General features: G+C 45.4%; 1 protein-coding gene and 1 pseudogene across 2 annotated transcripts; both read left to right on the top strand.

The window, feature by feature from the left end:
• Positions 1-547: 547 nt before the first annotated feature.
• On the top strand, positions 548-920 carry LOC129479403 (neuronal regeneration-related protein-like). Its single transcript, XM_055272447.2, has one exon. It carries the CDS (start codon positions 648-650, stop codon positions 852-854), a length of 207 nt encoding a protein of 68 aa, XP_055128422.1. The 5' UTR covers positions 548-647; the 3' UTR covers positions 855-920.
• Positions 921-11469: 10549 nt separating this feature from the next.
• Positions 11470-12432, top strand: LOC129479400 (small ribosomal subunit protein uS5-like; annotated as a pseudogene). Its single transcript, XR_010120254.1, has 2 exons — positions 11470-11527; positions 11686-12432. The product of XR_010120254.1 is annotated as a small ribosomal subunit protein uS5-like (transcript).
• Positions 12433-14086: the final 1654 nt, after the last annotated feature.

The following is a 14086-nucleotide window of genomic DNA, read 5'->3' as shown; positions in this document are numbered from 1 at the left end:
GCGGATCACAAGGTCAGGAGATTGAGACCAGCCTGGCCAATATGGTGAAACCCCGTCTCTACTAAAAATACAAAAATCAGCTGGGTGTGGTGGCACGCACCTGTAGTCCCAGCTACTTGGGAGGCTGAGGCAGGAGAATTGCTTGAACCTGGGAAGCAGAGGTTGCAGTGAGCCATGTTTGTGCCACTGCACTCCAGCCTGGGCAACAGAGCGAGACTCCATCTCAAAAAAAAAAAAAGTTAAACTATTAAACTGAAAGTTAAACTGTTAAAGTTGTTTTATAAAAATCAGATATCTGTGGATTAAAATATGGTCCTTTTCTAACTTTTCCATGAAAGCTTGGAATATAACCTATTAAAAGCTAACTGACAGCCGGGCGCAGTGGCTCACGCCTGTAATCCCAGCACTTTGGGAGGCCGAGGCAGTCGGATCGCCTGAGATCAGGAGTTCAAGACCAGCCTGGCCAACATGTTGAAACCCCGTCTTGCCCTCCCCCCTCAAGCTGTTTTTCTAGCATGTTGCCCTTTTTCAACTACACTTGTGTTTCAGGTGTAGAGAGGAGAGTGAACAGGGAGTGGGGCTTTTGTCTGTTGGTCTCCCTGGACTGAAGAGAGGGAGAATAGAAGCCCAAGACTAAGATTCTCAAAATGGTTTATTACCCAGAACTCTTTGTCTGGGTCAGTCAAGAACCATTTCCAAACAAGGACATGGAAGGAAGGATTCCTAAGGGAAGACTTCCTGTCCCAAAGGAAGTGAACCACAAGAAGAACAATGAGACAAACGCTGCCTCCCTGACTCCACTGGGCAGCAGTGAACTCCACTCCCCAAGAATCAGTTACCTCCACATTTTTTAATCGTTAACACCTCCATTTATATTGCATATGGTGTATGGATATTGATGAGGTCATGGTATCATATATGGGATTTTTTTTCTTGTAAATCATCAAGTATAAGAAGAAACTATAGGACTCTGAGCCTTGCTTTAGAGAATTTACAGTGGACAAATAGGTATCATCAAACCAGTTTTTAATCATTCTGACCCAAGCGAAAACGCTCAGAATTTCACACTGTGAATCCACGTTTACAACCCTTACAGGTGGGCCTTCAGGCCTGGTTCGCTCCAACAATGTCTTCCACAACTCAAACTCCCACCGCGCTCACACAACCGGTCCACTCCTGCCTTTTCACTCACACGGCTCCCGACTGCTGCTTGCAGAGGCTGAGGGTCCCCCCCTTTTTTTTTTTCATTTAAATGTAACAAACCTAGTAGTTTATGTTCATAATTGTCTGTGTATCTCTGTATTTTATCCATGTACTCTTTTGGTGTATAGAAGTAGTTTGAAACTCATTGTTTCCTTGTGGTAAGTGACCGAGATGCTGCCACAGGACCTGAGACACTGATGAATGGTGCTATTTTGGACTTTCAACATGCTCCTTGGTGAGGTAGCTGTGATGGGATTATTTTTTATTTCCATGTTGTAAGAAGGTGTTGGTACTCTGTTTCCCTGAATGTTGTTCTCTAGACTGGATTGACTTGTTTTCCTTGTGTCTTCAGTGTGGCTTTCTTCCTCAGTGTTGTAGGTTGAGCGAATGCTACCAGAGTGTGAGAGACGATTGTCTCGTTGGCTGGCACTCACAGACATGCAGTCACAGTAGCGGGAGCAATCACAAAATCGTAATTTACTTACCAAATCTCTTCCTTTCTATAGCCTCGCCTGCCTGACTTAGAGAAAGAAAAGCAATAATTTTACAGGCATTTTGAGGTGTCTCTTTGGGTTCTTTCTGTTTGAAAGGATATTTGTGAAAAAAAAGAGCAAAACCTTTTTAAATAAATTTCCCCTGAAAAAAACCCAAAACACTGGCATCTGAGTAGGAATATGAAAATGACACCTTTTCCAAATATTACATTGGAAAACAATGTCTTTACAAAATCATAATACTTTTTTAAAAGGCAGAGCATTCTTTTTTTGGCAATTTTGATAAGCAAGGTGTAGATTTACATTTTTGTCCTTGCTCCCAACGAAATGGATAAACAAAAATAAAATACCATCTACTCATGGAATGTTGTGTTAGCCAGTCTGAAAGCCCACCTTAATTTTTATATAACTGTCTTTTAGCTCTTCGTTTGATAGGGCAGGCCTTGTTCTGAACTGTTTCGCTTCTGACTGTTAAACACCAATGACGCATGCACTGCACTTCTTCGTTTTCTTGCTCCCCCATTGGCCTGAGTTTCTTGTGCATTCCTCCTCTCCCTCCTTCATTAAAATAGGTATATCAGCTGTGTAAATAGAGCAAGAAAACAGTATTCTGCATCTGTGGCATTTTTGTAGGGTTGCAGTTGTGTACTGCTGAAAATGCAGGCTTTTGTAACAGTGTGATCTGTACTGATGCACTCATGACAAGTACCCAATGTATTTTAGCTATTTTAGTAGTATTTGGTCAATAAATATGCAAGCTGTAAGGTAAAAAAAAAAGAACTCCGTCTCTACTGAAAGTACAAAAATTAGCTGGGCGTGGTGGCACGCACCTGTAGTCCCAGCTACTTAGGAGGCTGAGGCAGGAGAATTGATTGAACCTGGGAAGCGGAGGTTGCCATGAGCCGAGATCACGCCACTGCAAAAAGCTCATAAAACAAGTTTTGCTGATTTAAAAAAAAAAAACTTACAGGTAATGTAAGGACACTGGAGATTTTGATTATATATATGTGTAGCTGATTAGAGGTTGGGTATTCCAACAAATTCATTTTGAAAACAACGCATTTGAAGAAAATTGCCACTTCGGCATTATCAAAGTGATTCTGCAATGTAAAATGAAGTAATAGACTCTGGATTTTGAATCCTGCTATGGACATACTGATATAAATATGCAAATACAGTCTTGTTTTCAAAAGCCGGGATAGAGTGCATGTTAAGTCAAGAAATCAGACTCTGTGACGTGAAGGGAAGTCAAAGTGTTTAAAGCACTTGTAACTGGAAAAGAACGCATAACTGGAAGGTATCTTCCAGTTACATCTACTATAGTAAATAGTACATCCATTATAGTAAATAGTTACAATTTCTCTAAAATATAATTTGGTAATTAAGATTTTATCTTTGGAAGTGTATGCTTTTAGCACTTTTTATTTATAAAAAGAGAGATTGAGGCAATGTGTGTTACAGCCTAGTACTAGAAGACTCAAAGTGGGAAGATATGATATTTACCCCTTTTGTTTGTTTCTGAGACAGAGCCTCCCTCCATAGCCCATGTTGGGATATAGTGACTTGAACACAGCTCACTGCAGCCGTGAACTACTTGACTTAATCCTCCCACCTCAGCCTCCTGAGTAGCTGGGACTACAAGGCATGCACCACCATGCCCAGCTAACTTTCTTTTCCTTTTTAATACAGTGTCTCATTATATTGCTCAGGCTGGTCTTGAACTCCTAGGCCCAAATGATCCTCTTGCCTCAGCCTCCCAAAGTGCTGGGATTACAGGTGTGAGTCACCACACCTGGCCCTATTTATATATATTCCAAATTCTTAGATACTTTGGATAAGGAAGTTTGGTGTTTGTTTTCTGTTTAATAAGTAGGGGATTGTACATTCTCTTTTACATGACTTTCAATTGAACTTGTTTCATAAAGATGTTTCTATAATTTGAAGGTGCCAGGTGCGGTGGTTCACGCTGGTAATCCCAACACTTTGGGAGGCTGAGGCAGGCAGATCACGAGGTCAGGAGATCAAGAGCATCCTAGCTAACACAGGTGAAACCCCGTCTCTACTAAAAATATAAAGAATTAGCCGGGTGTAGTGGTGGGCGCCTGTGGTCCCAGCTACTGGGGAGGCTGAGGCAGGAGAATGGCGTGAACCTGGGAGGCGGAGCTTGCAGTGAGCCGAGATTGCGCCACTGCACTCCAGCCTGGGCGACAGAGCGAGACTCCGTCTAAAAAAAAGATAATAATAATAATGATAATTTGAAGACTAGACAGATTATTAGGGATCTACTAGATACCCATTTTACCATTGAGGCCAAGGAAGGTCAACGCAGGCAGACACAGCTAGTTCGGTGGCAGGACCAACATGGGTTTATCGCCGAAGGACGTCATTGAACAACGCAAGGGAGTAGTAGTAATAGTATGTTTTTCCTATTTTTGGTGACAAGAAAACAGACCCAAGGTGAGGTTTGCCCAGACACAAAATCATTACCTTTTTAAATAAGACGCCTACATTTATGCTTACCAGGGGTTCTGCATGTTATGGAAAGCTTAAGGTTGAAAGTCTTGACGGTGGAGGAGACCTTGAAAAAAATCACCTGCTTCACCTCAGTAACTTCAGTCAGGATCTCATTTAAACTGTTGCAAACAGATAAAATCAGTTCAATAAAAGGCTGCTAGGGAAGAAATCCCATGATTTATTTAGCCTGTGATCCCTCTCCTGTCTCTCAAAAGCTTGATTCAAGGCCCAGCTATATCAGAATCGCTAGGTGACAAGGAATCTGCTTTCTTTTTTTTTTTTGTCTTAGACAAGATCTCACTATGTCACTATGTTGCCCAGGCTGGTCTCAAACTCCTGGCCTCGGGTAGTCCTCCTGCCTTGGCCTCCCAAAGTGCTGGAATTACAGTTCTGAGCCTCTGTGCCTGGCCAAGAAATCTGCTTTAACAGTCACCTCACACACTCCTAGTGGTAAGGTAAATTCTTCCTTATATCAAACTTGAAAAATGTTATGCTCTGGTTTACTCCAAATTACCAATTGACAGGGTTGAATTTTATCTTATTTTTGCTTCAGTGAAATATCGGAGGCTGGGCATGGTGCCTCACGCCTGTAGTCCCAGCATTTTGAGAGGCCAAGACAGGAGGATCACTTGAGCTCAGGAGTTGGAGACCGGCCTGGCCAACATAGTGAAACCCTATCTCTACCAAAGTACAAAAATTAGCTGGGCATGGTGCTGCGCATCTGTAGTCCCGGCTACTCAGGAGGCTGAGGTAGGAGGATTGCTTGAGCCTGGGAGTTTGAGGCTGCAGTGAGCCAAGATTGAGCCACTGCACTCCAGCCTAGGGGACAGAGCAAGTTCCTGTCTCAAAAAAAAAAAGGAAAAAGGGCACATGTCATCAGGACTTCCTGGGGCTGGGACTTCACAGGCAGCAGGCATCCTTAAATTTCAAAAATGTATTTTAAAAAAGGGGAAAAAAAAGAAAAATACCAGGGGGTGGAGGGACTGTGTATTACTATTTAATATTTCTTACCCAAGTTCACATGAAGCACAAGGGTCTGATTCTGACAGAAGGAAATCTTTTATGAAAATGTATTGTTGGCCGGGCACGGTGGCTCACGCCTGTAATCCCAGCACTTTGGGAGGCTAAGGCGGGCAGATAACCCGAGGTCAGGAGTTCAAGACCAGCCTGGCCACAACTGGCGAAACCCTGTCTCTACTAACAGTACAAAAATTAGCCGGGCGTCGTGGCAGGCACCTGTAATCCCAGCTACTCAGGAGGCTGAGGCAGGAGAATCGCTTGACCCAGGAGGTGGGGATTGCAGTGAGCTGAGATGGTGCCACTGCACTCCAGCCTGGACAACAAGAACAAGACTCCGTTTCAAAAAAAAAAAAAAAAGAAAAACAAAATGTATTGTTTTACTTGGATTGTTGAGACAAATTTCTTACATTTGTCCAGGATGTCGGCTTGTGTTAATGGCTGGCATTAATAAGGGATTCCTTTACAGGGGATAGTTTTTTCTTTTCTTTTCTTTTTCTGCTTTCCCCACAAACTATTCCTTGGGACTCCCCCAACTCCTATCTCCTAAGGAGTTGAAGAACCACTGAGGGAATTGCAAGCCCAAGTTCTCACCCCTAACTAGATACATGAACTGAAAAGTAAGACGGTCACAGTTCTTGGCTGTGCCTTTGAATTAGAAGCTGCTTTTCAATAACTTCATTTACCTGTCAATCGGTTTGTCTTCCTTCCTAAACTGTGGATGCTGCCCAGGTGCCTGTTTTGTGTGTGCGTAGCTGATGTTGCTGTTGCCCCGGGCAGTTTTCTTCACCTCCCGGGCCTTTGTTTCCACAGCTGTAAAAAGACAAACTACTTCTACCACCCTTTATCTTTTTCATCCCACGAGAGCACTGAGTAGTTTTCTTTTTTTTTTTTTTTTTTTTTTTTTTTTGAGACGGAGTCCCGCTCTGTCACCCAGGCTGGAGTGCAGTGGCGCGATCTCGGCTCACTGCAAGCTCCGCCTCCCGGGTTCACGCCATTCTCCTGCCTCAGCCTCTCCGAGTAGCTGGGACTACAGGCGTCCGCCACCACGCCCGGCTAATTTTTTGTATTTTTAGTAGAGACGGGGTTTCACCTTGGTCTCGATCTCCTGACCTCGTGATCCGCCCGCCTCGGCCTCCCAAAGTGCTGGGATTACAAGCGTGAGCCACCGCGCCCAGCCTAGCACTGAGTAGTTTTCAACAGGTATTTGTGGAATTTAGTTTTCAGAAAAAGGACTAAGACTGGGAATATCGATAAAATGAATGGACCAGTTTAGAAAGTTCTATAAAATGCGAGACAGAAAGGGATGATTGCTTGACACTGGAAAATAACGCAGGGAGGGATATTTTGTGTCTATATAACCAGGATCAGAGACAGAGAGAAGGAAAGAAAAATTTACTCAAATAACATAGCTAGGTAACAGTTTGCAGGGAAAGCAGAAAAAAAAAAAAATCTATCCCCTGTAAAGGAATCCCTTACTGGCCGGGCGCAGTGGCTCACGCCTCAAATCTCAGCACTTTGGGAGGCCGAGGTGGATGGATCATTTGAGGTGAGGAGTTTGAGATCAGCTTGGCCAACATGGTGGAACTTTGTCTCTACTAAAAAAAAAAAAAAAAAAAAAAATACAAAAATTAGCCAGGAGTGGCCGGGTGCGGTGGCTCACGCCTATAATCCCAGCACTTTGGGAGGCTGAGGAGGGCGGATCATGAGGTCAGGAGATCGATACCAGCCTGGCTAACACGGTGAAACCCCATCTCTACTAAAAATACAAAAAATTATCCGGGCTTGGTGGCAGGCGCCTGTAGTCCCGGCTACTCGGGAGGCTGAGGCGGGAGAATGGCGTGAACCCGGGTGGCGGAGCTGGCAGTGAGCCGAGATCACGCCACTGCAGTCTAGCCTGGGCAACAGAGCGAGACTCCATCTCAAAAAAAAAAAAAAATTAGCCAGACATGGTAGTGGGCGCCTGTAATCCCAGCTAATCGGGAGGCCGAGGCAGGAGAATCGCTTGAACCCAGGAGACAGAGGTTGCAGTGAGCCGAGACTGGGGCCACTGCACTCCAGCCTGGGTGACAGAGCGAGACTCTGTCTAAACAACAAAAAAAGGCCAGGCACGGTGACTCACGCCTATAATCCCAGCACTTTGGGAGGCCGAGGCAGACGGATCACTTGAGGTTGGGAGCTCGAGACCAGCCTGGCCAACATGACAAAACCTCATCTCTACTAAAATACAAAAAGTTAGCTGGGTATGGTGGTGCGCACCTGTAATCCCAGGTACTTGGGAGGCTGAGGCAGGAGAATCACTTGAACCTGGGAGGTGGAGGTTGCAGTGAGCTGAGATTGTGCCACTGTACTCCAGCCTGGCAACACAGAGGTTGCAGTGAACCGACACGGTGCCACTGCACTCCAGCCTGGGCGACAGAGTGAGACTCTGTCTCAAAAAAAAGAAAAGAAAAAGAAAAAATCATTTCCTCCTCTGATTTCAAACTTTTTTTTTTTTTTTTTGAGATGGAGTCTTGCTCTGTTGCCCAGGCTGGAGTGTGGTGGAGCAATCTTGGCTCACTGCAACCTCCATCTCCTGGGTTCAAGGGATTCTCCTGCCTCCGCGTCCCAAGTAGCTGGGACTACACGCGCATGCCACCACACCCGGCTTATTTTTGTATTTTTGGTTGAGACGGGGTTTCACTATGTTGGCCAGGCTGGTCTCGATCTCCTGACCTCATGATCTTCCCGCCTCGGCCTCCCAAATGCTGGGATTACAGGCATAAGCCACTGCGCCCGACCTAGATTTCAGAATTTTAAAGTGTGAATTTGATATAGCACTTTGTTTATTGCAAAATATTTATCATTTAAAAAGATTTTCACACTTGTCTCTTCTATTGGAGTCTAAACCGATTAGCAAGGTCTGATTTATCTTTGTATATAAGTAAACTGCATGAAGGCAGAGTTTTTTTGGTTTATGTTGTTCACTGCCACTTTCCCAATAACTTAAATTGTGCTTGGCCCGTAGTAAATACTCAGTAAATATTTGTTGAATGAATGTATGATACTGCCTAACATCCAGCCTTCCATGCTGCAAGTTGTCAGTACACATTGTTGATCATACAAATGTTGGAGTTTTTTTGTGCAAATACTTTCTCCACCCCACCCCTTAAAAGGCATGTGGTGACCTCGTTTGAAACAACAACAGCAACAACAAAAACCCGGTTACTTTGGGATTGAGAATATAGACCAATTTTTCGGAACTAAAATATCTTGAAGCTTTATGGTTTCAATTATCTAAGGGTGATGAAAAGCTTTGGTCGTAATTCAGTATCAGTACATCCATGTCAGATACAGCATCATGAACTTTTATTACTTCATATATGGACTACACTTTAAGAAATAATAATAGGCCGGGCGCGGTGGCTCAAGCCTGTAATCCCAGCACTTTGGGAGGCCGAGGCGGGCGGATCACGAGGTCAGGAGATTGAGACCATCCTGGCTAACATGGTGAAACCCCGTCTCTACTAAAAATACAAAAAATTAGCCGGATGTGTTGGCGGGCGCCTGTAGTCCCAGCTACTCGGGAGGCTGAGGCAGGAGAATGGCGTGAACCCAGGAGGCGGAGCTTGCAGTGAGCCGAGATCACGCCACTGCACTCCAGCCTGGGGGACAGAGCAAGACTCCGTCTCAAAAAAAAAAAAAAAAAGAAATAATAATAGAGGCCTAGCACAGTGGCTCATGCCTGTAATCCCAGCACTTTGGGAGGCCGAGGTGGGTGGATCACCTGAGGTCAGGAGTTCGAGACCAGGCTGGCCAACATGGCAAAACCCTGTCTCTACTAAAAATACAAAACTTAGCCAGGTGTGATGGTGGGTGCCTGTAATCTCAGCTACTTGGGAGGCTGAGGCAGGGAGAATTCCTTGAACCCGGGAGTCGCAGATTGCAGTGAGCCAAGATTGTGCCACTGCACTCCAGTCTAGGTGACAGATGGAGGCTCTGTCTCAAAAAAAAAAAAAAAAAAAAAAAAAGGGGAAAAAAAAGAAAAGAAATAATAATAGCAGAACTTTATTTAAAGGAGATTTTGAGGCTTACCATGGATGATTATTTTCACTTTTGGCAACATATACTGAGTTAAGGCTGGGCGCCGTGCCTCACGCCTATAATCCCAGCACTGTGAGAGACTGAGGCAGGCAAATCACCTGAGGTCAGGAGTTCGAGACCAGCCTGGCCAACACGGTGAAACTCTGTCTCTACTAAAAATACAAAAATTAGCTGGGTGTGGTGGCACAAACCTGTAATCCCAGCTACTTGGGAGGCTGAGACAAGAGAATCCCTTAAACCCAGGAGGCGGAAATTGAGCCAAGATCATGCTATTGCACTGTAGCCTGGGTGACAGAGTGAGACTCCATCTCAAAAAAATATATATATATATTTATATATACATATACATATACATATATTATATGTATATATATTATATGTATATATACATATTATATGTATATATAAATATATATAATATATATACATATAATATGTATATAATTTATATACATATAATATGTATATAAATTATATACATATAATATGTATATAAATTATATACATATATACATATATATTAACACAAATATATATACACATATATGTATATTATACATATATACACATATATGTATATTATACATATATACACATATATGTATATTATACATATTATATATACACATATATGTATATTTATTATACATATTATATATACACATATATGTATATTTATTATACATATTATATATACACATATATGTATATTTATTATACATATTATATATACATATTATTAACATGAGGTTTTTACGATGTTCTATTTGAAGAGAAGAAATGGCAAAATTGGCCTGAAAAAGAACAATCTGTAATCTAAACTCCTTGAACAGTAATTTTCGGGTTGAAAAGTAGAGTTCGGCTGGGCGCTGTGGCTCACTCCTGTAATCCCAGCACTTTGGGAGGCCGAGGTGGGTGGATCACCTGAGGTCGGGAGTTCGAGGCCAGCCTGACCAACAATAGAGAAACCCCGTCTCTACTAAAAATACAAAAATTTAGCCGGGCATGGTTGGCGGATGCCTGTAATCCCAGCTACTCGGGAGGCTGAGGCAGGAGAATCACTTGAACCCAGGAGGCGGAGGTTGCGGTGAGCCGAGACCGCGCCATTGCACTCCAAGCCGGGCAACAAGAACGAAACTCCCTTGGCTGGGCGCAGTGGCTCACGCTTGTAATCCCAGCACTTTGGGAGGCCAAGGCGGGCGGATCACGAGGTCAGGAGATCGAGACCACGGTGAAACCCCGTCTCTACTAAAAATACAAAAAATTAGCAGGGCGTGGTGGCGGGCGCCTGTAGTCCCAGCTACTCGGAGAGGCTGAGGCAGGAGAATGGCGTGAACCCGGGAGGCAGAGCTTGCAGTGAGTCGAGATCGCTCCACTACACTCCAGTCTGGGCGACAGAGCAAGACTCCGTCTCAAAAAAAAAAAAGAAAAAAGAACGAAACTCCCTCTTTTTTTTTTTTTTTTTTTTTTGAGACAGAGTCTCGCTCTGTCGCCCGTGCTGGAGTGCAGTGACGCGATCTCGGCTCACTGCAAGCTCCGCCTCCCGGGTTCACGCCATTCTCCTGCCTCAGCCTCCCCAGTAGCTGGGACTACAGGAGCCCGCTACCACGCCCGGCTAATTTTTTTGGATTTTTAGTACAGATGGGGTTTCACTGCGTTAGCCAGGTTGGTCTCAATCCCCTGACCTCGTGATCTGCCCGCCTCATTTAATTATTAAATGAAATTCTAGGACGTTACAGTACATTTATTTCACCTTCTATTTTAAAAGAACTATAATTCCAGATAGCAATATATATGTTTTGGTTATTATGGGATACTTTTGTTTGTTTGTTTGTTTGTTTTTAGATGGGGGCTGGCTGTGTTGCCCAGGCTGGCCTCAAACTCCTGAGCTCAAGCAATCCTTCCACTTCAGCCTCCTGAGTAGCTGGGATTACAGAGACACAACACCACATCAGGCTGGGATCCTTCATTCTTAACATTTATTTCATGATGGGTTACATGAAATAGTTAACACTATTCAAAATGTAGTGAAATGTCATAAGGTTTCATTGTGCTGTTAGCTAATTAGGTAACAACAACAACAAAAGATTTATATAATCCCTAGATTGTAAAAATTGTGACTATAGCAGATATATTTTTCTGTAAAGACACGAATGTGCTGCTTCTCCGAGAAAACACCAAATGGCGGATGACGCCTGTGCAGCGGGCGGGGGCGGGAGGGCGGGTTGGGGGTGGGCGCCGGAGGCCCCAGGGGCCCTGGGAAGGGGAACCGATGTGGCTTCCGCTGAGGGTTTCGGCAGTGGCATCCGGGTCCGGGGTCACGGCCGTGGATGGGGCCGGGACCGGGGGCGCGGCCGTGGATGGGGCAGGGGCCAAGACCGCGGAGTTCGCGGAGGCAAGGCCGAGGATAAGGAGCGGATGCCCGTCACCAAGCTCGGCCGCCTGGCCAAGGATATGAAGATCAAGTCCCTGGAGGAGATTTATCTCTTCTCCCTGCCCATCAAGGAATCTGAGATCATTGACTTTTTCCTGGGGGCCTCTCTCAAGGACGAGGTTTTGAAGATTATGCCGTTGCGGAAGCAGACCCGCGCCGGCCAGCGCACCAGGTTCAAGACGTTTGTTGCCATCGGGGACTACAATGGCCACGTTGGTCGGGTTGAAGTGTTCCAAGGAGGTGGCCGCCGCCATCGGTGGGGCCATCATCCTGACCAAGCTCTCCATTGTCCCCGTGCGCAGAGGCTACTCGGGGAACAAGATCGGCAAGCTCCACACCGTCCCTTGCAAGGTGACAGGCCGCTGCGGCTCTGTGCTGGCGCGCCTCACCCGCGCCCAGGGGCACTGGCATCGTCTCAGCGCCTGTGCCCAAGAAGCTGCTCATGATGGCTGGATCTATGACTGCTACACCTCAGCCAGGGGCTGCACTGCCACTCTGGGCAACTTCGCCAAGGCCACCTTGGATGCCATCTCTAAGATCTACAGCTATCTGATCCCCTGAAGGACCTCTGGAAGGAGACTGTATTCACCAGGTCTCCCTATCAGGAATTCACTGACCACCTCGCCAAGACCCACACCAGAGTCTCCGTGCAGAGGACCCAGGCTCCAGCTGTGACTACAACATAGGGTTTTTTTTGTTTTTTTTTTTTTTTTTTTTTTTTTTTTTTTGAGACGGAGTCTCGCTCTTTCACCCAGGCTGGAGTGCAGTGGTGCGATCTCGGCTCACTGCAGGCTCCGCCCCCCGGGGTTCACGCCATTCTCCTGCCTCCGCCTCCCGCATAGCTGGGACTACAGGCGCCTGCCACCTCGCCCGGCTAATTTTTTGTATTTTTAGTAGAGACAGGGTTTCACCGTGTTAGCCAGGATGGTCTCGATCTCCTCACCTCATGATCCGCCTGCCTCTGCCTCCCAAAGTGCTGGGATTACAGGCGTGAGCCACCGCGCCCGGCCTTAACATAGGGTTTTTATACAAGAAAAATAAAGTGAATTAAGCCTGTTACTGTCAAAAAAAAAAAAAAAAAAAAGACATGAATATACTGGGTATGATTCGAACTGGATTTGTTTCAAGCCTACAAGTCTCTCTCTGATAAGTGTCATCAAAAAACACTGGGTGAAATAATGTTTACCTACTTATTTATTCAACACATATTTATACCCAAAGGGAGTCTTGTGGAGGATAGAGATGGATGTATACTGTGGGTCCTTGCCTGCCCCGTGAGAGGCAGCCTATAAATGCCATTCATGTTATTCTTAAAAGTGTGGAAAAGTACCCAAGATGCTCTTAGCTTTCTTCCTCCTCCTCCTCCTTCCTCTTCCTCCTCCTCCTCCTACTTCTTCCCCTCCCTCCCTGGCTCCCTCCCTCCCTCCTTCTCTCCCTCTCTTCCTCCCTCCCTCCTTCTCTCCCTCTCTTCCTCCCTCCCTTCCTTCCTTCCTGGCTAATCAAGTGAAGCAGTGGGAGTGGAGAAGGAATGAAGAAATCTATAACTGGTTGTGATCACTTAGTTGTAAACACCACTGCATTCAGACAGGCCCTTAGTTTTCTTTAATGTCTCATTTTAAAGCTTTTGTTTAGGAATGTATCTAAATCTTTTTTTTTTTTTCTTTTTGAGACAGAGTCTTGCTCTTGTCACCCAGGCTGGAGTGCAGTGGCACGATCTCGGCTCACTGCAGCCTCTGCCTCCCGGGTTCAAGCGATTCTCCTGCCTCAGCCTCTAGAGTACTTGGGATTGTAGGCGCCCGCCACCAAACTTGGCTAATTTTTGCATTTTTAGTAGAGACGGGGTTTCTCCATGTTGGCCAGGCTGGTCTTAAACTCCTGACCTCAGGTGATCCGCGCACTTCGGCCTCCCAAAATGTTGAGATTACAGGCATAAGCCACCGTGCCCAGCCAGGAACACCTTTTAGAATCTGATGGAACCACTTAATTCTCCTTAGAAAAAATACACACAAGGCCGGGGGCAGTGGTTCACGCCTGTAATCCCAGCACTTTGGGAGGCTGAGGCGGGTGGATCACTTGAGGTCAGGAGCTTGAGCCCAGCCTGGCCAACATGGAGAAACTCCATCTGTACTAAAAATACAAAAATTAGCCAGGTGTGGTGGCAGGCGCCTACAATCCCAGGTACTCTGGAGGCTGAGGCAGGAGAATCGCTTGAACCCGGGAGGCAGAGGTTGCAGTGAGCCGAGATGGCGCCACTGCACTCCAGCCTAGACGACAGAGCAAGACCCTGTCTCAAAAAAGAAAAGAAAGGAAAAAAAAAAACAAAACACAAATGCAAGCACAT

The sequence above is a fragment of the Symphalangus syndactylus genome, chromosome 3 (genome assembly GCF_028878055.3).
Source record: "Symphalangus syndactylus isolate Jambi chromosome 3, NHGRI_mSymSyn1-v2.1_pri, whole genome shotgun sequence".
Taxonomy (NCBI): Eukaryota; Metazoa; Chordata; class Mammalia; order Primates; family Hylobatidae; genus Symphalangus; species Symphalangus syndactylus.
Note: the sequence above shows the minus strand (reverse complement) of the source record. Positions and strands in the feature narration are given on the sequence as shown.

Bases quoted from the DNA above. Each gene is read 5' to 3' on its own strand.
- LOC129479403 (XM_055272447.2), top strand. From the start codon at position 648: ATGGTTTATTACCCAGAACTCTTTGTCTGGGTCAGTCAAGAACCATTT.